General features: G+C 50.0%; 1 protein-coding gene across 3 annotated transcripts; it reads left to right on the forward strand.

Annotated features, from left to right (window-relative positions):
* Nucleotides 1-8,140: 8,140 nt before the first annotated feature.
* On the forward strand, nt 8,141-20,293 carry LOC144258001 (uncharacterized). Of its 3 annotated transcripts, none has more exons than XM_077806297.1 (8): nt 8,141-8,218; nt 9,200-9,268; nt 10,569-10,781; nt 11,399-11,421; nt 12,941-13,056; nt 13,346-13,378; nt 17,739-17,852; nt 18,240-20,293. In XM_077806297.1, the coding sequence occupies exons 1-8, from the start codon at nt 8,156-8,158 to the stop codon at nt 19,160-19,162; spliced, it is 1,554 nt and encodes a 517-aa protein (XP_077662423.1). In that variant the 5' UTR covers nt 8,141-8,155; the 3' UTR covers nt 19,163-20,293. The 3 variants fall into 3 exon arrangements, with proteins under 3 accessions (XP_077662423.1, XP_077662425.1, XP_077662424.1); XM_077806299.1 differs by having other exon boundaries at nt 18,243-20,293; XM_077806298.1 differs by having other exon boundaries at nt 12,944-13,056.
* The last annotated feature ends 1,022 nt before the right edge of the window (nt 20,294-21,315 follow it).

Below are 21,315 nucleotides of genomic sequence, written 5' to 3' on the forward strand. Positions count from 1 at the left end.
CAACAAAAAACAACATGCTTTGTTCCGTTGTTCACAAAGTTCTCTGGGTTATTGTACATGAACAGAACAAGGCGCAGAAACACACCCTGTGTGTTGAGAGCCAGGTTTGCTGTTCAGCTCTACTCTGGGAATGTCCATGTACAGTATTTCAGTTGGAAACCTGTATGTGGAGCAGACTCCAGAGACCCTCGTTAAAGACTGTTTGTTTCCTCAGAGGTAGCTGCCTCTGCACTCCTGCCCCCTGCTGGCCACTTTGGTGTCCTGCATTCACCATCATTACCTGGAGTCTCCTATAGCTGTTAATTCGTGGAGCCTTTGGGTAGAAAAAAGGTGTTTTTTTGCTGTTTCTGTGACAGATTTTCGTTACCAATCTGCCTGGGGTGTCAGTTGATAAGGTTGATGCCGCAGGATCTTTGGGGAGGAGGTACGGAACACATCAAGTGTCTACGGTTTAAAGTTTTATTGATAAAATAATAAAATAATAGCAGAGAGTGCTGGGAACGCTCCCACGTCACTCAGGGGAAGAAAGAAAGTGTTAGTGCCCCAAGCCCTAACCCACTTTCATACTCACACATGCACTACCCGAGACTGGCCAGGCCTGGGTGTAACGTCAGAAAAAGAGGGGGGGAGGGTGGACAGGAGTGGTGTCCTGGGCCCAGGTCGTCCAAGGATCAGCTCTTGATCTCCGAGTTGCTCCAGCTCTCAGGAGGGTTTTAAGTCCTGGGCTCCTTGTGGGGGTATTCCACTCAGCGACCTCTGCTTCTGGTGCCTTTTGTGCCAGTCCAAACCGGCTTGATGTGGCCTCCTCAGTTTCCCAAAACATCCCGGCTCCAGAGACTTTGTTTTCCCTTCCGTTGGCCTTCGCTGTCCCCTCTCATTTGCTCTCACTGTTCTCGCTGCTATATCTGCAGCTCTGCTCAACTTAGTTCTCCTCTTCTCACGGCTGGGCAGCTGCTGATTTTTCGTTAAGCCCATGACCTTGGGCAGGGGCCAGCATCTTATCTTCAGATGGAGCTAGCTGAAGTGTTGAGTTAACCAGTTCTCTCTCTTCTTCTTTCTCCCCCCTGGCCTTTCGTATTCTGCAAAGGAAACTTCCACTGTCCACTCACACACCTTTGACCCTCCCCAAAATGCTTTGCGATGCTTGCAACAGTGTTAGCCACATACAGTGCTGATCTGCCTTCCCCGGTGCCTCCCTGAGAGAGGGGGCCATTGGGGTGTGACATTTCTGTTCCACAGGATTTAAGTAGCATCCAAAGAAGATGGTTCAGGTAGAGTGAACTGCTTAGACATGCCATGAAATGGTTTACTTAAGAGAAATACCAAGGCAGATTCCTTCTCTCAATACTCAGTAAACCAAGTTTTCAGCAGTGGCAAGGTGGCATAGTGGTCTAAGCCACTAACCTCAAGCCTCTAGCTTCCTCTTTCTTGGGTCTTCTGGTCTCAGTAGGGAGGAGTGGGCTAAAGCTCCATTCCTGACAGAACCTCCCCCCTTTTGTTTTCCTTTGTGTGTATCAATATCTCTTTTCAAAATATTGGAATGGGATTGTCACAAGGCAGCAAGGATTTGTCACTCAGGAGTGTCCCTGGCCCCTGGCGCTTGTTCCTGGATCTGCACGGCTTGGACTGTGGGAGTTAAAGACTCTTAACTCATCTGTCACTGGTGTTGTTGGTGAGAAAATTTAGCTGCTGGCTACTCAGTGTGGGGAGAGCAACAGTGTGGGGCATTCTGTAGAGTTTAGAGAGTTATCCTCTCTCTTCTGAAAAACTGAATTGAAAAGGAAACTCTGAATCAGGAAAGTCTTTTCAGGTTCCACCTCCACCGCGCCCCCCATCCGCTATGCTACAAACATCCATGGGAAGAAGGAACTCATTGGCTTATTGACTGAAGCCGTGTGAAACCCATTCTGGGTGGTGGATGACAGACAGAAGGTCCAGTCAGTTCTGCTGGCATCTCTATTGCTGTGTGTTTCAGTTTCTGCAGCTACAGAGTGAATTCTTCTGTGAGATGAGGAAGCTGGATCCTACCATTGGAATCAATTATGCACAGCTCCAAATGAGCGGTGTAACCCCCTTGGAATTAGTGGCAGGGCAAAGAAAGTTCAAACATTTTCTTCACAGTCCTTAGGTCAAAGGCCCAGGTCTGACTGATTCTATGCAGAGATTGTATTTGCAGAGCCTGAATTGGGTGGCATATGGAAACACTTGAATTGGGTGGCATATGGAAACACTTTAATTGGCAAGAACCCAATGCACAGCAGGAATAACAGGCCAGAGGAGGTTAAGCCTCCCCAAACCCAGGCTGTAGCCCCACCCACACTCTGTCCAGAGGCCCCACCCTCATTCCCCCTCTCTCTCAAAGCTGGCAGGGGCTCAGCTTGGGCTGGTGGCCTGGAGCTTGGGGCTTGGCCAGCAGCCAGGGCCAGCTGGTGGCCCAGGGCAGCCGGTGGCCTGGGATGGCTCAGGGTGGCCAGCAGCCCAGGGGTCGGCCTGGTCTCAGGGCAGCTGCTGGCCTGGGACTTGGGGCAGCTGGAGTGGCTGGGGCAGGCCAACCAGGGACCCAGGGCTCAGGGTAGCTGGGGCAGGCGGCCCGGTGCTTGGGATGGGTCAGCTGGGGCTCCTCCGGCCACAGTGGTGGGGAGGACTCCGGTGGGTGAGGGGGAAAGTGGTGGGGTCTTGGGGGGGAGGGGCAGGGCCAGGGGCTAGCCTCCCTGAAGGGGGGTTTCACATGCTGCCCATGGAGAACCCTGTGATTCATTCAAACCAAAAAGTTTCCAATCCCCGCTGTATAATTACCAACTGGTTCTTAGTGGGATGCAAATGCATCTCATTAATCAGAGGAGCTGAGGAGGTCCTAGACAGCCAGTGCTGGGAAACACCAGGACCCCAAGTTCAAGGAAGGATGGAGCTGGCCTCCAAGGAATCTGAGAGAGGAAGTCAGAGAGGAGACCTGGCAGTTCATAACTAAGGTTAAGATTCAGTCATGGGTATTTTTAGGTAAAATATAAAACAGATATATTAACTACAGAAAGATAGATTAAGTGATTATAAACGATAGGCATAAACGTCAGATGTAGTTTCCTTAAGAAAATGGAAAATGCATGTTTATGCAGTCTAAATCCTAAATTTTTAGTCTAAGCAAGAGTTGAATCAAAAAATGTCTCATCCTGACAGATGGTACCAGCAGGTTACGGTTCCTCAATACACAGACTAGAACCACCTTTCCCAGTTCAAAGCCTTTGTCTTCCAGACATTCTTCCAGGTGTTGAGATGGCATGGGGGAGAGGACAAGTAATAATGTCACTGTCTCTCTTTTTATACCTTCTTCCAGCTTGGTAGAGAGATCCCTGCCAGGAAGTGATATGTGCTCTCTCGGAGAAGTCTCTGGGATGGCCAGTGGGAGAGCGAATTCCCTTTAATGGGCCATCAGCACGTGTCTGGCTGGTCCTTTGTTGTAACTGAAAGGTTGGCTGTGGCCATCTCCCAACCTCACAACATATTTCAGTAATGCACATGGCAAAACTTCACAACTTCCCATACAATGACAGCACGTCCAATCCAACAGGATATTAATGCTCAGGATCCTGACACAAGGAGGAAAGGAGAGCAGCAGAATATGGACCCTGGACATCAGAAAAGCAGACTTTGACTCCCTCAGGGAACAGATGGGGAGGATCCCCTGGGAGGCTAAAATGCAGGGGAAAGGAGGCCAGGAGAGCTGGCTGTATTTTAAAGAAGGCTTTTGAGAGCACAGGAACAAACCATCCCGATGTGCAGAAAGAATAGCAAATATGGCAGCTGTCCAGCTTGGCTTAACAGTGAAATCTTCAGTGAGCTTAAACACAAAAAAGAAGCTTACAAGAAGTGGAAACTTGGACAGATGACAAGGGAGGAGTATAAAATATTGCTTGAGCATGCAGGGATGTAATCAGGAAGGCCAAAGCACAATTGGAGTTGCAGCTAGCAAGAGATGTTAAGAGTAACAAGAAGGGTTTCTACAGGTATGTTAGCAACAAGAAGAAGTTCAGGGAAAGTGTAGGACCCTTACTGAATGCTGGAGGCAACTTAGTGACAGATGATGTGGAAAAAGCTGATGTACTCAATGCTTTTTTTGCCTCGATCTTTACAGACAAGGTCAGCTCCCAGACTGCTGCACTGGATAGAACAGTATGGGGAGGAGGTGAGCAGCCCACAGTAGTGAACGAACAGGTAAGGACTATTTAGAAAAGCTGGACATACACAAGTCCATGGGACCAGATGCAATGCATCCGAGGGTGCTGAGGGAGTGGGCTGATGTGATTGCAGAGCCATTGGCCATTATCTTTGAAAACTCGTGGTGATCATGGGAGGTCCTGGATGATTGGAAAAAGGCAAATACAGTTCCCATCTTTAAAAAAGGGAAGAAGGAGAATCCAGGGAACTACAGCCACACCTCTATCCCCAGAAAAATCCTGGAGCAGGTCCTCAAGGAATCCATTTTGAAGCACTTGGAGGAGAGAAAGGTGATCAGGAACAGTCAATATGGATTCACCTAGGGCAAGGCATGCCTGACCAACCTGATTGCCTTCTATGATGAGATAACTGGCTCTGGATATGGGGAAAGCGGTGGACGTGATATTGCTTGACTTTAGCAAAACTTTTGATACAGTGTCCCACAATATTCTTGCCAGCAAGTTAAAGAATTACAGATTGGATGAATGGACTATAAGGTAGTTAGAAAGCTGGCTAGATTGTTGGGCTCAATAGATAGTGATCATTGCCTCCATGTCTAGTTGGCAGCTGGTATCAAGCGGAGTGCCCAACTGGTCGGTCCTGGGGCCAGTTTTGTTCATCATCTTTATTAATGATCTGGATGATGGGATGGATTACACCCTCAGCAAGTTCGCGGATGACACTAAGATGGGGGGAGAGGTAGATACACTGGAGGGTAGGAATAGGGTCCAGAGTGACCCAGACAAACTTGAGGATTGGGCCAAAAGAAATCTGATGAGGTTCAACAAGGACAAGTGCAGAGTCCTGCACTTAGGAAGGAAGAATCCCATGCACCGCTACAGGCTGGGGACCGACTGGCTAAGCGAGAGTTCTGCAGAAAAGGACGTAGTATTGCCAAGAATACTAATGGCATATTGGGCTGTATTAGTAGGAGCATTGCCAGCAGATCAAGGGAAGTTATTATTCCCCTCTATTCAGCACTGGTGAGGCCACATCTGGAGTATTGCATCCAGTTTTGGTCCCCCCCCCACAAATTGGAGAGAGTCAAGCGGAGGGCAATGAAAATGAACTGGGGCAATGGCTTATGAGGAGAGGCTGAGGGCACAGGGCTTATTTAGTCTGCAGAAGAGAAGAGTGAGGGGGGATTTGGTAGCAGCCTTCAACTACCTGAAAGGGGGTTCCAAAGAGGATGGATCTAGACTGTTCTCAGTGGTAGCAGATGACAGAACAAGGAACAATGGTCTCAAGTTGCAGTGGGGGAGGTCTAGGTTGGATATTAGGAAACACTATTTCACTAGGAAGGTGGTGAAGAACTGGAATGGGTTTCCTAGTGAAGTGGTGGAATCTCCATCCTTAGAGGTTTTTAAGTTCAGGCTTGACAAAGCCCTGGCTGGGATGATTTAATTGGTGTTGGTCCTGCTTTGAGCAGGGGGTTGGACTAGATAACCTCCTGAGGTCTCTTCTAACCCTAATCTTCTATGATCAAGACTTTTAAAATGATACCCTACAGGGTATACTTTATACAAAATGTATCATAATTATATGACAGCAGTGAATATGCGGGTTCCAGGTTGCTTACTTTGAGGCACACAGTGTCACAGAATCATTTCAGATACTGCAAACGCCACAATCCCACCATTGAGGAAGAAGGCTGTGGTGGTTAAAAAAAAAAAAAAAAAATGACCTGGTTTAGAGGGAAAGTGAAGGCTGCTTTAAAAAACTTTAAAAATATATATAACAAATGGAAGAAGGGGAAATTAATAGTAAATAATATAAATCAGAATTTAGGAAAGGTATAAAGTGGATAAGGGAAACAAAGAGACACAAGGAGAAATTTATGGCCAGCAGAGTTGAGCACAATAAGAAGGATTTTTAAAATAAAATTAGAAGAATAAGAATGGTATTGGTCTATTACTGGATGGAGATGGTAGAATTATGAATAGTAATGCAGAAATGGCAGAAGTATTCAATAAATATTTCTGTTCTGTAGTTGGGGAACAAACAGATATAGTCTCATCATATGGTAATAACACTCTTTCCATTCTACCAGTATCTCTGGAGGACATTAAACAGAAACTACCGAAGTTAGACATTTTTTTGGTTTATTTTTCAAAGGTCCAGATAACTTGTATCCAAGAGTTTTAAAAGGAGCTCACAGGACCATTAACATGGATTTTCAATAAGTCTTCCAGCACGGGGTAAGTCCCGGAAGACTAGAAGAAAGCTAACATTGTGCCAATTTTTAAAAAATAAATGAGATGACCCAGGTAATTGCAGGCTTGTCAATTTAACGTCGATCCTGGGCAAGAAAATGGAGTGGCTGATCTTGGACTGAATTAATAATGAATTAAAGGAGGGTAATGTAACTAATGCAAATCAATATGGATTTATGGAAATAGATCCTGTCAGAATAACTTGGCATCTTTTTTTATGAGATTACAAGTTTGGTTGATAAAGGTAATAGCCTTGATGGAATACACTTAGACTTCTGAAAAGTGTTTGACTTGGTGCCGCTCAACATTTTCATTAAAAAACTAGAATAATATAAAATTAACAAGGCACACATTGAACGGATTGAAAATTGGCTGAGAGGTCTCACAATGTAACTGTAAACAAAGAATCATTGGCCAGTTTCTGTGGGGTCCTGCAGGGATTGGTTCTTGGCCTTAGGCCTATGCTATTTAACATTTTATCAATGACCTGGAAGAAAACATAAAACTTTCACTGGTAAAGTTTGCAGCTGACAAAAAAATTGGAGGAGTGGTAAAAAATGGGGAGGACAAGTCAGTGGTAGATGTGGGATTCTATCCCGGGAAGCAACAACTCTGAAAAAGATTTGGGGGTCATGGTGGACAATCCGCTGAACATGGGCTTCCAACATGATGCTGTGGCCAAAAGAGCTAATGTGATTCTGGGCGACATAAACAGGGGAATCTTGAGTGGGAGCAGAGAGGTTATTTAATCTCTGTATTTGGCAATGGTGCAATCACTGCTGGAATCCTGTGTCCAGTTCTGCTGCCCACAATTCAAGAAGGATGTTGATAAATTGGAGAGGGCTCAGAGAAGAACCACGAGAATGAATAAAGGATTAGAAAACCTGCCTTGTAGTGATAGACACAGAGAGCTCAATCTACTCAGGTGAACAAAGGTAAGGTCAAGGGGCGATTTGATCACAGTTTATAAGTATCTATATGGGGAACAAATACTGAATAATGGGCTCCTTGATGTAGCAGAGATCCAATGGCTGGAAGTTGAAGCTAGACAAATCCAGACCGGAATAAGGGGCACATTGCTAACAATTAGGATGATTAACCATTGGAACAATTTACCAAGGATGGTGGTGAATTCTCTCTTGCTGGCCATTTTAAAATCAGTATTGGCTGTTTTTCTAACAGATCTCTAGGAATTATTTTTGGGAATTTCTCCAGCCTGTGCTCTGCAGGAGGGCAGATGATCACAGGGGCCCTTTCTGGCCCTAGGATATAGGACTCTCTGCTTTGCTCGGAAAGAAACATTCTTCTGTTTCTCGCCTACAATCCGGCCGGAGCTGAGGGCAGCAGCTTCACTGTAGTTTATCCTTTCGCGGGCATTGATGGCCAGAGACAGACACAGAGAAGCAGCAGCCGCCGCCAAGCCAGCTTGGAACCGCTGCCCGGTCTCCGCTCTGTTCTCCCAGCACCAGCCGCTCTCCCCGACCTAGCCTGGCCCTGGCCCCCGGCCGGGCTGCCTCGCAGGGACTTTCCCCCGCTGGAACCGGCCCCGCTGCGGGGCGAGACCCCCGAGGTCCCCCGCCCCGCCGAGCCGGGCTCCGGGTTCCTCTCTCGGGAGCTGGAGTGACCGAGCGTCACGAACCCCCCTGCGCGGGCCCCACCCGCCGCCGGGCCAATCCGGGGCGAAGCCGCCGCTCCCGCCCCCCCGCAGCCCTTTGTTCCGCCGGGGAGCCATGGCCGGGGCCGGGGGCCCAGCGCGGCGCCTGCTCCGGCCCCGCCGGTCGAGGGGCAGCGAGGTGGGCCGGGGCCGCGCGGCCGGGGCCAGATCCGGGGTCTCTTGGGGGGGGCTCTGGGGGCAGAACCGGGGTCGCTTGGGGGCAGATCCGGGGTTGCTGGGGGGCAGATCTCCCCGCGCTCCCCGCAGCCGGGGAAGTAACGGGGTGTCCGGGGCCAGGGGACGGGACGGGGAACGAGCGAGACAAACCCCGATGTCGGGACAGAGACCAGGGAGCGTCCACACCGGGAGCAGGGGGCGCGGACCCGGCTGGTGAATGGCTCTTAGCCAGGATAGTCCGGGACACACTCTCCTTCCCTCCCGCCCCCAACTGCGGGTGTCCCCAAACTTTGCCGCAGTCGGGGCTGGACGCATCTGACACTTGCCACTGTCCGAGACACGAGCCCGGGCTGGGGGGCCACTGGTCTGAGCCAGTGTGGCCCTTCTGATGGGATCGGGGGGCTGCTTGGAGCTGGGCTCTGGGGTGTGTCCGTGGGGGAGTCAGAGCCAGACTTTGGGATGTGTTGGTGTGAGGGGGCTGTAGATGGGGGGCAGGTTTAAAGCTGGGCCTGGGGGTGTACCAGTGTGTGCGCCGGGGTCAGAGCTGGGTGTTGGGGGGGGGTGGTTTGTGGGATATTTGGTTTGAGGGGGTCCATGTTCAGATCCGGCACTTTGGGTATGTTGGAGATGGAGCTGGGGAAGTTGGGGGAACGTCTGAAGTTAGTTGTTTGGGATGTGGGTGGGGCTGGGGAATGTTTGGGGCTGAGGTTTGGGCTGCACCTGACACTTCACCAGGGTGTCCTGTGTCTTCCTTGGAAAACCTGGTCCTGCTCTCTCTGCCCCCGTGAGATCTTCCTCGCTGAGGCTGAACTGTATCTGGCAAGAAAGTCGGAGTCCCAGGGGCTCTGCACAGGCACATACAGGGCAGGTTTGGGCCCTGAAATCTGGGAGCTGTGAGGCCCTTTGGGGCAGTTTGTAACATCCCCCTCCCCACTTCTTGCAGGAGGCACTGGGAGAGCATCTGGCCTGTCTACAAAAAGCCGAGGAGGAGCGGCAAAGTGCGGAGCTGCTGGTAGGTGCCCAGAGCCCCTTTCCCCTCAGGTTTGCCTGGGACCAGAGTGCCCTGAGTGACAGCTGATGAGGTTCAACAAGGACAAGTACAGAGGCCTGCACTTAGGATGGACGAATCCCATGCACCGCTACAGGCTGGGGACCGACTGGCTAAGTGGCAGAAAAGGACCTGCGGATAACAGTGGACAAGAAGCTGGCTCTGAGTCAGCAGTGTGCCCGTGTTGCCAAGACAGCCAACGGCACATTGGGCTGCATTAGTAGGAGCACTGCCAGCAGATGGAGGGAAGTGATTATTCCCCTCTATTCAGCGAGGCCACATCTGGAGTATTGTGTTCAGATTTTGGCCCCCCACTACCAAAAGGATGTGGACAAATTGGAGAGAGTCCAGCGGAGGGCAATGGAAATTATTAGGGAGTTGGGGCACATGACTTATAAGGAGAGGCTGAGGGAACTGGGGTTATTTAGTCTGCAGAAGAGAAGAGTGAGGGGGGATTTGATAGCAGCCTTCAACTAACTGAAGGGGGGTTCCAAAGAGGATGGAGCTCGGCTGTTCTCAGTGGTGGCAGATGACAGAATTGTCTCAAGTTGCAGTGGGAGAGGGCTAGATTGGATATTAGGAAAAACTATTTCACTAGAGGGTGATGAAGCACTGGAATGCGTTACCTAGGGAGGTGGTGGAATCTCCATCCTTAGAGGTTTTTAAGACCCGGCTTGACAGAGCCCTGGCTGGAATGATTTAGTTGGGAATGGTCCTGCTTTGAGCAGGGGGTTTGACTAGATGACCTTGTGAGGTCTCTTTGAACCCTAATCTTCTATGATTCTATGACACAGCAAACACAGGGCCCATCCAGCCAGCCTCAGGCAGGAGAACATCCCCACTGGATCCCAGGGAGAGGGCAGGGTCAGATGTGGGAGCAACATGATGTGTTTAGGGTCCAAGAGGCTGCTGTGCAGAAGAGTGTCAGTCTGTGGCCTGGAGAGACCCTGCCCAAGGGCTGCTCAGATATTATAATGACCAGGGTTCCTTTCTAGAGCTTAGGGGACATGGGGGAAGGGAAATGTGGGTGGGCAGATGAAGAAGAGTGTGGTTGAGTGCAATTTGATGAGGTTTTGGGAGAAAAGCCCCTCCTGTTAGCCATGGACAGCTCACCCCGCCCTCCTTCCTCCACCCTTCCTGGCCTAACTGAACTCCCGTCACCTGCCGCATCAACCCTGTGTTCTGGTAAATAACTCCCCCATCTGCTGGGAGGCACAGTTCTGATTCTCCCCTCTTACCGAGCTGCCCTCTCCCTGGGTTGCAGAAACAGACTGAAGCCGAGCGGCAGAAGATCGTTGCGGAGTGGAAGGAGCTGCGAGGGTTTCTGGAGGAGCAGGAGCAGCTCCTGCTGTCCCAGCTGGAAGAGCTAGCCAGAGCCATTGTCAAGAGAAGGGATGAAGGTGTCTCCAGACTGTCTGGGGAGATTTCCCTGCTCGGAGGGAAGGGACAGCAGCAGCCGAGCAGCCAATCCCCACAGGTCAGACTGGCTTATGGCAGTGGTAATACGCTGCTTCTCAGCCCTAGACCCCAATGCACCTCACAAGGTGGGGTCAGGAACATTATCCCTATTGTACAAAGGGGAAAGCGAGGCACAGGATGGAACACAGTTCTGCCCACAGTCACACAGTGAGACTGTGTCAGAGTCAGGGATGGGACCTGGGAGTCCTGGGTCCTGTAACCCCAAGACTGCCTCTGCTGCCCTGTCTGTCTGCATGTGCACTTTGAGGGTGAACTTCCCAGCCCACCCTCTCCCCGCCAGGCCTAAGGTCCCATGTCGTCCCAGGTTAGTGGGTTCAGTGGTGTGAGGGGACTTGGGGGAGCTCTCAGCACTAGGGGGGATATTCTCTTCCTGTAAAGTGCCTGGGGAGAGACTTTCCCCAATGGTGACCTCCTAGCAGGGACTCCTGGGATTGCTGGGGGCAGATGTCCCAGCTGTGGGGGAGGGAGATGTCCCAGCTGTTCTCTGAACGTGAACCCAAGTGTCTGAAATTCCCCAAATACCCGGGGCTCCAGTGGTGACTCCCCTGCAGAGCAGGAGGCCACCCCAGTCTGGGACCGGCCCATTGACAGCCTCTTCTTTCTCCGCCTCTGCAGGGCGCGGGATGCACTGAGAGCAGGTATGTCCTGGGCTCCATTTCCCGCATTCGATTGGAAAGCGATGGTTTAGAATTGGAATTCCACTGCCGACGGCGCTTCCCCCGCTGTGACACACTGGCTGAATGCCTGAGATCACGTCTTTCCTTAGTGGCTGCCTCAGGACGGAGAAGAGCCTCTTACTATCTGACAGCTAATGAGGGCTGGCAAACATAGGGCCTGTGGGCCAGACCCAGCCTGGCTGGTGTATTTATGTGGCCACGTCACGTGTTCACAGTGTGCAGAATCTCAGCTTTTGTCTTTTTAAAATCGGATTCTAGCCTTCATGGTTGCAAAGAAACCTTCCGAAATGCAAAGGGAGGTGATGCCGCCTTCCTGAGGGCTCGTCTACACTTGAAACGGTGGAGCTGCGCTGCTGCAGTGTTTCAGTGTAGACGCTCCCTGTGGCGACGGGAGGGGTTGTCCCATTGGCGTAGGTAATCCACCTCCCCCAACAGGCAGTAGCTAGGTTGATGGGAGACTTCCTCGTTAGACTTAGCATTGTCTACCGGGGCACTCAAGTTGGCTTATCTGCACTGCTCAGAGGTGTGGATTTTTCGCACCCCTGAGCAATGTAGTTAAGACCACCTAATATTCGAGTGCAGACCAGGCCTGAGTCTGTGAAACAGCCTGAAACCCTGGCTCAGAGATGTGTGAACTCCCCTGGCCCATGTGAATCTCATTGGTGTGTCAGCTGTAATGATGTCACTTGAAGGTCAACATTAAACATTCCACTGCTGATCTCTTGAGCGGAGGGGATGGGAGTGAAGCCCTTGAGAGGTAGGAATAGGGAGTTTCTCTAAGGAGGAAAGAACAGAGGAGAGACACACAGACAAGGATGAGAGAGGGAGGAGAATTGGGAAGGCAGGGAAACAAAGGGTAGCAATAGCAGAAGTGGCGGTTTTCCCATTGAGTGAAAAAAGTTGTGACAATGAAGTACTTTATAAAGAACAGTAATTAAAAGCTTTCTACATAAGGGGCAGATTCCCCCCTTGATCTTTGTGCCTGAGTGTCCCCAGTTTATGACCTAGCTGAAGGACAATGATAAAAAGTGGGATACAGTGCTCTCCACCAATGGGCTGACACCCCTGGGGTCACTGCTTTGGCTGAAGTTCTCAGGGCTTTTGGCATTAAATAGTCCAAGTTAAATGCCTGGGGAAGACCTGGGCTCTGTGGCCGCTGTGAGCACATGGGACACGCCCACTCTTTCGTCTCTCCTCTCCTCCCTTTCCACATATCTCAATGCTGGTGCCCCTTGTTACTGGAATAACCTAGGGTGGAGGTGGCTCAGCACCCCAGCATGTTCCAGAGAGGGCACCAGAACCTGTCTCCATTCTGTGCCTCAGTGGCTTCCCACATCCCATCTCTCTGGGCCCATGGAGAGCACAGAGCTATGGGCGGGTGACATCACAGATGATAAAGCTCAGATGCAGGTTTCCCGGAGTTTGGGGGCTTCTGGGATTGGACATCGGACCCATGTCTCACCCTTCCTGCTTTCCTCAGCAGGGAGGATGGGCCGTTTCAGAAGCCAGAGCCGGGGTTTGCGGAGCTGGAGAAGAGACTCAGCGATTTCTCTCTGAAAAGTGCCATCCTGCAGGAGGTGCTGCTGGGATTCAAAGGTGAATTGGAGTTTGCAGCAGCGTCCCTTCTAGTTAGAGGGATCCTCGCCGTGGGGAGGAGTCAGGGCTATAGTGATGTCGCTGACCCTGGGCTCCGTCTCACAGCCCCAGCTCAGGGAGTTGCCCTTCCCCATGCGAGTAGCCCTGTGGGGCTGGCTCTGCCTGAGTTATCAGCCTCGCTCTGGGTCACCATCTCATAATGAAAAGCAGGCATGTTAGTAACCAATAGGAATATGCCCATGAACGCGAGGGCCTGGATTCTCACCTCTCCCATCCTCTCCTTCCCCAGAGACTCTGCGACTGGAGCTGGAGAGCAACACAGGTACGTTTCTGTCTCTGATGGGGAGGTTTCAGACCAAGAACCGTGTTAGCGGCAGGGGATTGCTGCCTCCATCCCGAGATAAACCTGAAAGCGGTGGAACAGTGACTGCCCAGTTCACTCCTGCGGTGATGTCTGGTGAGGGTCAAAGTGAATCCTGAGCTGACAGGCGCAGTTTCCTTTGAGGAAAGGAACAAGAACCTGAGTGGTGTGAAATGGGGAGACGAGGCTGAAACATCCATACACGGGGCAGTTTGCAGTTTTAATGAGCGACTGAAAAAGGCCACAGGGCGGCCGCAGAGTCTCAGGAGTGAGGGACTGGAACCAAGCTATGCCTTGTCTAGACTGATGCTGAATGAGACATGGGGCTGCTATACTGTGTACAGACTGGCTGTGGAAGGGAAGAGAGCACTGAGTTGTATAGGGGCTCATCCTGAAAGAGGAGGGGGCTTCGCTAGTGGAGATCAGTGTTTCTCACACTTCACATTGGCGATTCTTTATCCGAGGTAAGGAATTTTTGCAACTTTCTTGCATTTACTCTAAAAGTAAGAACAGACCTATGGAAGGGTGTTCAGCCTTCATGGTGTGTGTTTCAAGAGGCTGAGAGAGAATCCCTGACCTTGAGGGATAAGAGTGCGCAGGGGCAATGAGATTTTCTTTATTTCCTGGCCCTCATGACTGTCTTTCCTGAGCCACCTGGGGGCCATGCCCCATCAGATAAGAAACACTGGACCAGGTTTTGTATCCCTATTGGCTATGAATAGGAAGAGAGCGCTACATTGTATATGGACCAAGTCTGGGTGAGCAGCTAGCTACTATAGCACATGTGGACTGACCCTGGGAACTACTGATTCCAATAAAACCCACTGTTCATAATCTTTTCCTTACTTCTGAAACCCGACTGAATTCAGGCAGGTTGCAGCTGTGCACAGTAACCCTTTCACTGCTGTGTCCCTATCACAGCCAGAGATCCTGAAACCAGCACAATGGTTAGGAGAGATGGGGACAAGGCAGAAAGTTTGGAGCCAAAATGGCATTCGCTGCTGTTAGCATTTGCAGGAGAGTGAAGGAACCCAGGAATAGAGGGTGGCCCAGTCGCCCAGCCAGAGGGAGGGGAGAGGGCGAAGGAGATAGAATGGGTGATAGGAGAGAGACGCTGAAGGAGAAACTAAATGGAAAAAAACATCATTAATGCAGAGGCCTGGTGACAGCACCTGCCCTTCCAGAATGCTGAGTTCAGCAAAACTGAAAAGTTCTGCAGCCCAGGAAATGGAGAGTTAAGGTGAATGTCCACACAACCCATCTCTTCCCCCCTGGAGCTGGCAGGTCCTTTGTTATTGTTGGCCTGTACTCCAGCTGCATTCATTGCATTAGGAGTAGCTGTTCTTGTGACCCGGTGTGCCTGGGGCAGCCCTCACTAAAAATGTCAAAGTCAGGGCAGGCTGCAAAAAGAAGAGCAGATTCCCCCAAAACTGGTGGTTCTCACTGAAGTTAGATTCACCAACCAGTCGCAAACTGCTCCTGGTTCCCCACGCTGGTTATCAAGAAGCTAAAAAAGAAATCGCTCAGCCCCCTTTACTGCATTCCAGTCCTCTGGCTCCGCTCACTATGCAAAATGTTCTTCTGACCCCCAAAGGGCCAGCCACATTGCCATGTCAATATTAGTTTGGATCTTACCCAAAATACTATGCCGCCAGCCAATCCTTTAGTGTCTAAAACTAAAGGTTTATTGTAAAACAAGAAGAGAGCTGTTAAATGATAAAGCAGTCAGATACATATGAGACTTCAAAGTCCATATATGAGGTTCTGAGCAGTATTGGTAAGTTTTCCGGCTTGAAAGTCCCTCTGGAACAGATCCTCAGCTTGGATGGGTCATTCAGTCCTTTGTTCAGAGCTTCATTTGTAGAATAGTTACTCCAGAGGTAAGAAGCAGGAATGAAGACAAAATGGTGAAGATGTAGCCCCACCCTTTATATTCCTTTTGCCATGTGGCTGGTACTTCCTTTGTTCCAAACACAGACTTCACAATATATGGCATGGAAAAGCCTTAGAGTTCTCTGGCCATAGGCCTGCCCCTACATGTCTTGCTGACTCATAAGGTGTAGTCCCTGGCCTTTTTGATGGGTTCATTGTACAGCTGATGTCCCTTGATAGCCCATCAAGCAGGCTTAGTTCTGATGCCATTCTGTCTGGGGGTGTCACCCAGAAACACAACACAAATTTTGAAATACAGATATACCATACAGATCTAGAACACAATACAAAGGTGATACAGACATATAAACAAGATTATTTTACTTTGCAAATCCCTGACACCTTACACAGCATATCTGGCACGATTCATTGCAACTTTAAAATATTGGTAATAACAGTATCAAGTGTCTCACAGTTCCATCCAGTGTGGCAGTACTGAGTGGTGGAGGTGTGTGTTGGAGGAGCTCGGCAGCACAGTCATTGTGTTATGAGGTGATCTGGGGAGCTGTGGCTCTCTGGGGGTGGGGGGGAAGGGGGATGAGCCCCTCTCCCTAACCTGTGGGATATGAGGAAAGAGGTCTGTGTGGACCTTGAGAGATCTAGCATGCCTGATTTTAGCACTGCATTGTCACTAGCAGGGCACAGGGGCCATCTTGCCATGGGGTGTGTCAGCAGTTAGGGGAGAGATGTGTGTGGTGTGGGTTTAATGAAGGGGAAGTCAATGGTAATTGTGCACACCAGGGCTCTAAAGGGGCTGAAGGAGTTGTATCACTGAGTAGGTATGGTGCTCTCCTGCGAGGCAGGCGAAGTGTAGGGAGCTCCTGGTCCATACAGGGCCAAGGCAGAATGCATGATGGGTGCATGGGGCCGTCAATCAAAGAGTGCAGAGTTCGGCTGTGTGGGCAGGTACCATAACTCTATTTGCTAGTTTTCATGAGTTGGACTTGGCTGAACTCGATGTTCTGGAAGGGGCCGGGCACTGGTAGGCTGGGGAGGGCAAGGTTTGGGGCAAAGAGCTCCTGGGAGCTGGGAGGACTGTGGGGACGGGGTTACTGTAGAGCAGGTGCTCTGGAGGTCCGAGGAGGGCTGGACAATGGGAGGCATTCAGGACAGGAGCTCTGAGAAGCTGGCAGGCTGGTGGTGCTGTGAGCAAAGGGAGGGCATGTACTGCAGGCAGTGGTGGTGCTGGTGGGAGGGAAGGGAATTTTTATGGGGCATGAGCTCCTGGGAAGTGGGAGTGGGGAAGCCTGGAATAGTGGGAGGGTGGGGTGGAAAGCGGTGGAGGACCTGGAAGCGAAGGGGGTTGGGGCCAGGGGAGGAGAACACAAGGAGCAGGTGCTGTGGTCCCAGGATGTGAGGAGGGCTGGGGGCGGGGCCGGGAGTGTGGAGGAATAAGACTAATGGCCATCAGGGAGGGAGGGCAGGTTGGGGGAATCTGGGGCTGGGGGAGTCCCAACCCATGAACACAGAATCCCTGCCCAAGCCCCGTTGCTTTGGAGCCTACCCTCCATTTTCTTTAGTCCACTTTCACTTTCTTTTACGTATTTTTTATATTGTCATAACTCTTGTCCTCCCCCTGCACCCCTCGTCCCTACCCACTGAAACCCTGGACACCATTCCTGCGTTTCCTCCCTGCCATGGGACAACCCCTTCTCCGGCATAAAGGGGCACTTTCTTGGTGATGTCACAGGATGGTAGCGAGACTTCTGGGGACTCAGAGGATCTCGCTTCCCACTCCCCATCTGCAGCAGCCACAATCTCTCTTCCCTGCAGGCTCCTTGGATCTTTGAGCTGGTCTCTCCTTAGGTCATGTGGCCTGAGTTTTATTTCTCGCATTCTCCTTTTCTGGAAGAATTACAGTTTGTTTCTCCCAAATTAGTGTCTAATTCCCCGGCCCTCTCCCCACCCTGGGGGATTTTCATACTCTCTCCCATTACACGTAACTCAGTAGAGTCCGTAATTCCCCAACATTCAATTTCTTGAAGTCTAATAACCCTGAGCTGCTGCATTTGATGTTGACGACATTCCTCACGCGTGCAGACCCAGCCAGCCCAATGGTTCCCATCTCCTGAGGCCTCTCGTTGTCACTGGGCACCTCTGTTGGTGCGAAGCGCAGCCAGGGCCACTCCTCTGTCTGCAGTCTTCTCTTTCTGCGACATACAGTTGCCTTCTGTGTGTTTTAGGATCCCCTTGATGACAAGTGTCTGGCTGGGTGTGTTCCCAGCAGAGATGCAGGTGGTTAAATTCCCCCATTAGCAGTGTCCTGCAGCTTGGGGCACCTGGATTTCGCTGCTTTAAAATGAGCTCGGATTAAACGCACAACACATTGTTTGTGACAAATGTCCCACAAATTCACCTGCTCTCCCTTGTTTTCTTTTCCCCTGAGCAGGGTTTCCAGTTTCCAAACCTGATGATGTCTCCCAGCTGGAACAAGGGGAAGAGCCATGGATCCAGGGTCTCCAGGACTCAGAGGAAAGAGAGATCCAGGGAGGTGCCTGCAGGGGTAGGAATCAGTTAAACTAACTCAAAACTTCTTGGTGTCTGAAGAAAAGAGTGGGATTCCCTACAAAGCCCTTGTGAACTCTAATCAGGGTTGTCCACAGCATGTGATGCATCCTCATGAAGGAGGTCACAGCTTCCCACCCATCCTCACTGACACAGGGCAGTAGTTCCCTCCTGAGTCTCCCTTCCTCCTGAGTGTTTGCATGGGATGGGTCTCCTCTCTCTTCTCTGGGGAAAGATGGGAGGGGTTCAGCTCCTGGGTTGTTTATTTGCATCTCTCCAGCAATTACTGTAGTTTGTTTCCCCCTTTTCCCATCCCCTATCTGAGGTTTCCTTTCTGCCTAGCACCTGGAATAACTCATGCCTGGATTCTCTCTCTCTATCCCAGCAGGTGAAGGGACAGTAAGTAAGAACAAGCAAGAGAATCCTCAGCAGAAAGATCATGAGCAAGAGGAACCACCCGGGATGTTTTCAGAAAGATTTGAAGGGAATGTTCACTGGAGTTGTGAGCGGAGAAAAGGTCATGAGAGTCAGCACTGGCCAGAGAGGCAGCCGGGAAAACAGCCGGGGGATTGTCAGGGAAGTGGCAAGGACCTCCAGGAAACCACAGCCCAGCAGAGAATCCCCACAGGAGAGAGAAAAAACACCTGCACTGAGTGTGGGAAAACCTTCAGTAGTCGCTCAAACCTTATTACACACTGGAGAATCCACACAGGGAACAGACCATATAAATGCTCAGAGTGTGGAAAAAGCTTCAATCAGCGTTCAAACCTTATTAAACATTGGAGAATCCACACGGGAAATAGACCCTTTAAATGCCATGACTGTGGGAAAAGCTTCACTGACAGCTCAAACCTTACTCAGCATCAGAGAACCCACGTGGGGGAGAGACCCTACAGATGCTCAGAGTGCGGGAAAAGCTTCACTCGGAGCTCAGACCTTATTAGACATGAGACAATCCACACGGGAGACAGACCCTTTAAATGCTCCAAGTGCGGGAAAAGTTTCAACGACCGCTCAAACCTTATTACGCATCAGAGAACCCACATGGGGGAGAGACCTTATAGGTGCTCAGAGTGCGGGAAAAGCTTCAGTGTGAGTTCCAGCCTTATTACACATTGGAGAATCCATACAGGAGAGCGACCCTATGAATGCTGTGAGTGCGGGAAAAGCTTTACTCGGAGCTCAGACCTTATTAGACATGAGACAATCCACACGGGAGACAGACCCTTTAAATGCTCCAAGTGTGGGAAAAGCTTCAATGACCGCTCAAACCTTATTAGACATCAGAGGATCCACAAAGGACAGTAGACCCACTGACTAGGGCTAGCCAAAGATACTCTTGCTAATTCCCACATAGAGACCTTTAAGGCTGTTTGCACCAGTTGTGTTACCGCAGTCTCTCAGCTGCCCCACTTTTGCCTTTTGCAGCTCACCCTTTGGGGTGAATCGCAGGGCCCCTTCTATCAGCTCTTTTGTCCTGGAAGTGGAGGGAATGGTATGCCACACCTGCCAGGAATGTCCATCAGCCCCGGGTGGGGAGATAAGGGTGACCTCGACTAGCTACACTGAGATATAATCTACCTAGGCCGTGTCTCCACTAGGATTTTCCATGGAGATAATTAGCTCAGGTTAACTATCCTGATGTAAAACATAACTATTCTTGCAGTGCAGCCATAGCCCACAGTGGCAAGCATTATCTAGCATGTTCCTCCTTGATCTGACTTAACCTCCATCACTTTTCCTAGCCTAGACAAACCCTGGGCATCACGGTCCCCCCACGGTCAGCAGAGTGATTGTCAGAGGCATTGCGTTCCCCCTTGGAGACAGATTGGTTATGTCTACGCTCCAAAAACTCCTGCAGTAGCAAGTCTTAGAGCCTGCCTGGATCTACATGCGTGGGCGTAAGCTACAGATCTAAAAATAGCCAAGGAAACAGCTGAGGCTGGAGCTTGGGCTCTGCAGCCTGGGGACAGGGCTTTTAGCGCTGTAGCGTGAACCGGAGTCGAGAGACCCAGGATCTGAGATTCGCTGCCACTTCTTTTTTTAGCAGTGTAGACATATCCATAGAGTTTATCCTGCCTGCATTCTGCCCCTCCTCGCAGACCTGAAGCAGGAATTTGAATGAATCCCAAACACCAAGTAATTGTTCTGTGCTTTAATCTGTGTTTCCCTCAACTGGCAAAGCTGCTTCTGTGCTTTTTTCTGCTAAACTGGGATTGTTGCTGATGGGAAGTTTGGCTATTTTTCTCCATTACAATGATGCTAAAACTTCTGAAAATATCATGATTCAAAAATTATGAGATGGTGCTGAGTGAAGCACATTTGGGTGGATCAGAGGACAACAAAATGGGAGAATCTGTTGTCCTGATTTGAATCATCAGGTATAGCCTGCTCTGGAATTTTAGTTTATATGAAACTAAAAGTGTCTTATACCCCTTGGTATTGTCAGTTTCTCTCTCTTTCCTGAAGACCATTTAATCACATAACTGGATGGCAGTTTTGTTAAATGGAACATAGCTCGGATTTAGTGGGGACTTTGAGACAAAATAGTCATTTCTTTCTTTTTGTTTTTTCCTCGCCCTTCCATGATGATGTGGCCCATGGGGGATGTTCACATGCAGTTCAGTCATCAGGAGAGGTCACGCTTCAACCTATTGGTCATGCTACCATGGAAACAGTAGTGTTTTAAAATCTCTACTCTGAGATGGTAAATAACAGCACACCCCAATCTGTGCAGCTAACTGAAGTAACTGACTACGAGCGCACCCATGTTCAGCTGGTTAAGGTGGTATCATTTCCAATGGTCTGGGAAGAGAATTGCAGAGTAAGTGACTTGGAACTAGGAAAAATAACCGTATATTTGGTTCCCAAAGTTGTTGTGGCCCAGGCCCTTCACATTACTTTTGAAGATGTTTCCTTCCTAATCAGGTATGTTGCCTATGTTTTGGGAAACACTGTCCCCATCTGTGTGGATGTGGAGAAAATGGAAGTGGCATTTTTGCTGAACTTACCCTTTGTACAGGTTGCAAATGTGTATAAAATGAACTCAGTGTTGAATGTGAGGTAGTTGCGGAATAGTGATTTTTGAACAGATACCCCACTTCTGGTGGCTTGCAGGGATTCTGATGCAGTCCATAATTTAGACCTGTGCCATCAGATTAAAGAAACAAATTGGGTATGTTTGGAGAAGTCTTTCCTCAGTAACACTACTGAGATTTTGGGTGGTTTGGTAAAGGATTCTGCTCCAGAGAAGTGTAAATTTACCCTGATCAAGGCCAAGGATTTGGCAAGCACTCAGTAATAGCAGGTACCACTGGTTGATTTTCATCCCAGGGAAGGACTCTACGGTGGTCTATAGCCCAGGTAAAACTATGTGTAGAACACCTTTCCCTAGGTTAATGGCATTGAGTAAGGTCCCTGAGGATGCCATAGTTAAACTGGGAACAATTGTCCGTTACCAT

This window comes from Eretmochelys imbricata, chromosome 27 (assembly GCF_965152235.1).
Source record: "Eretmochelys imbricata isolate rEreImb1 chromosome 27, rEreImb1.hap1, whole genome shotgun sequence".
Classification (NCBI taxonomy): Eukaryota; Metazoa; Chordata; order Testudines; family Cheloniidae; genus Eretmochelys; species Eretmochelys imbricata.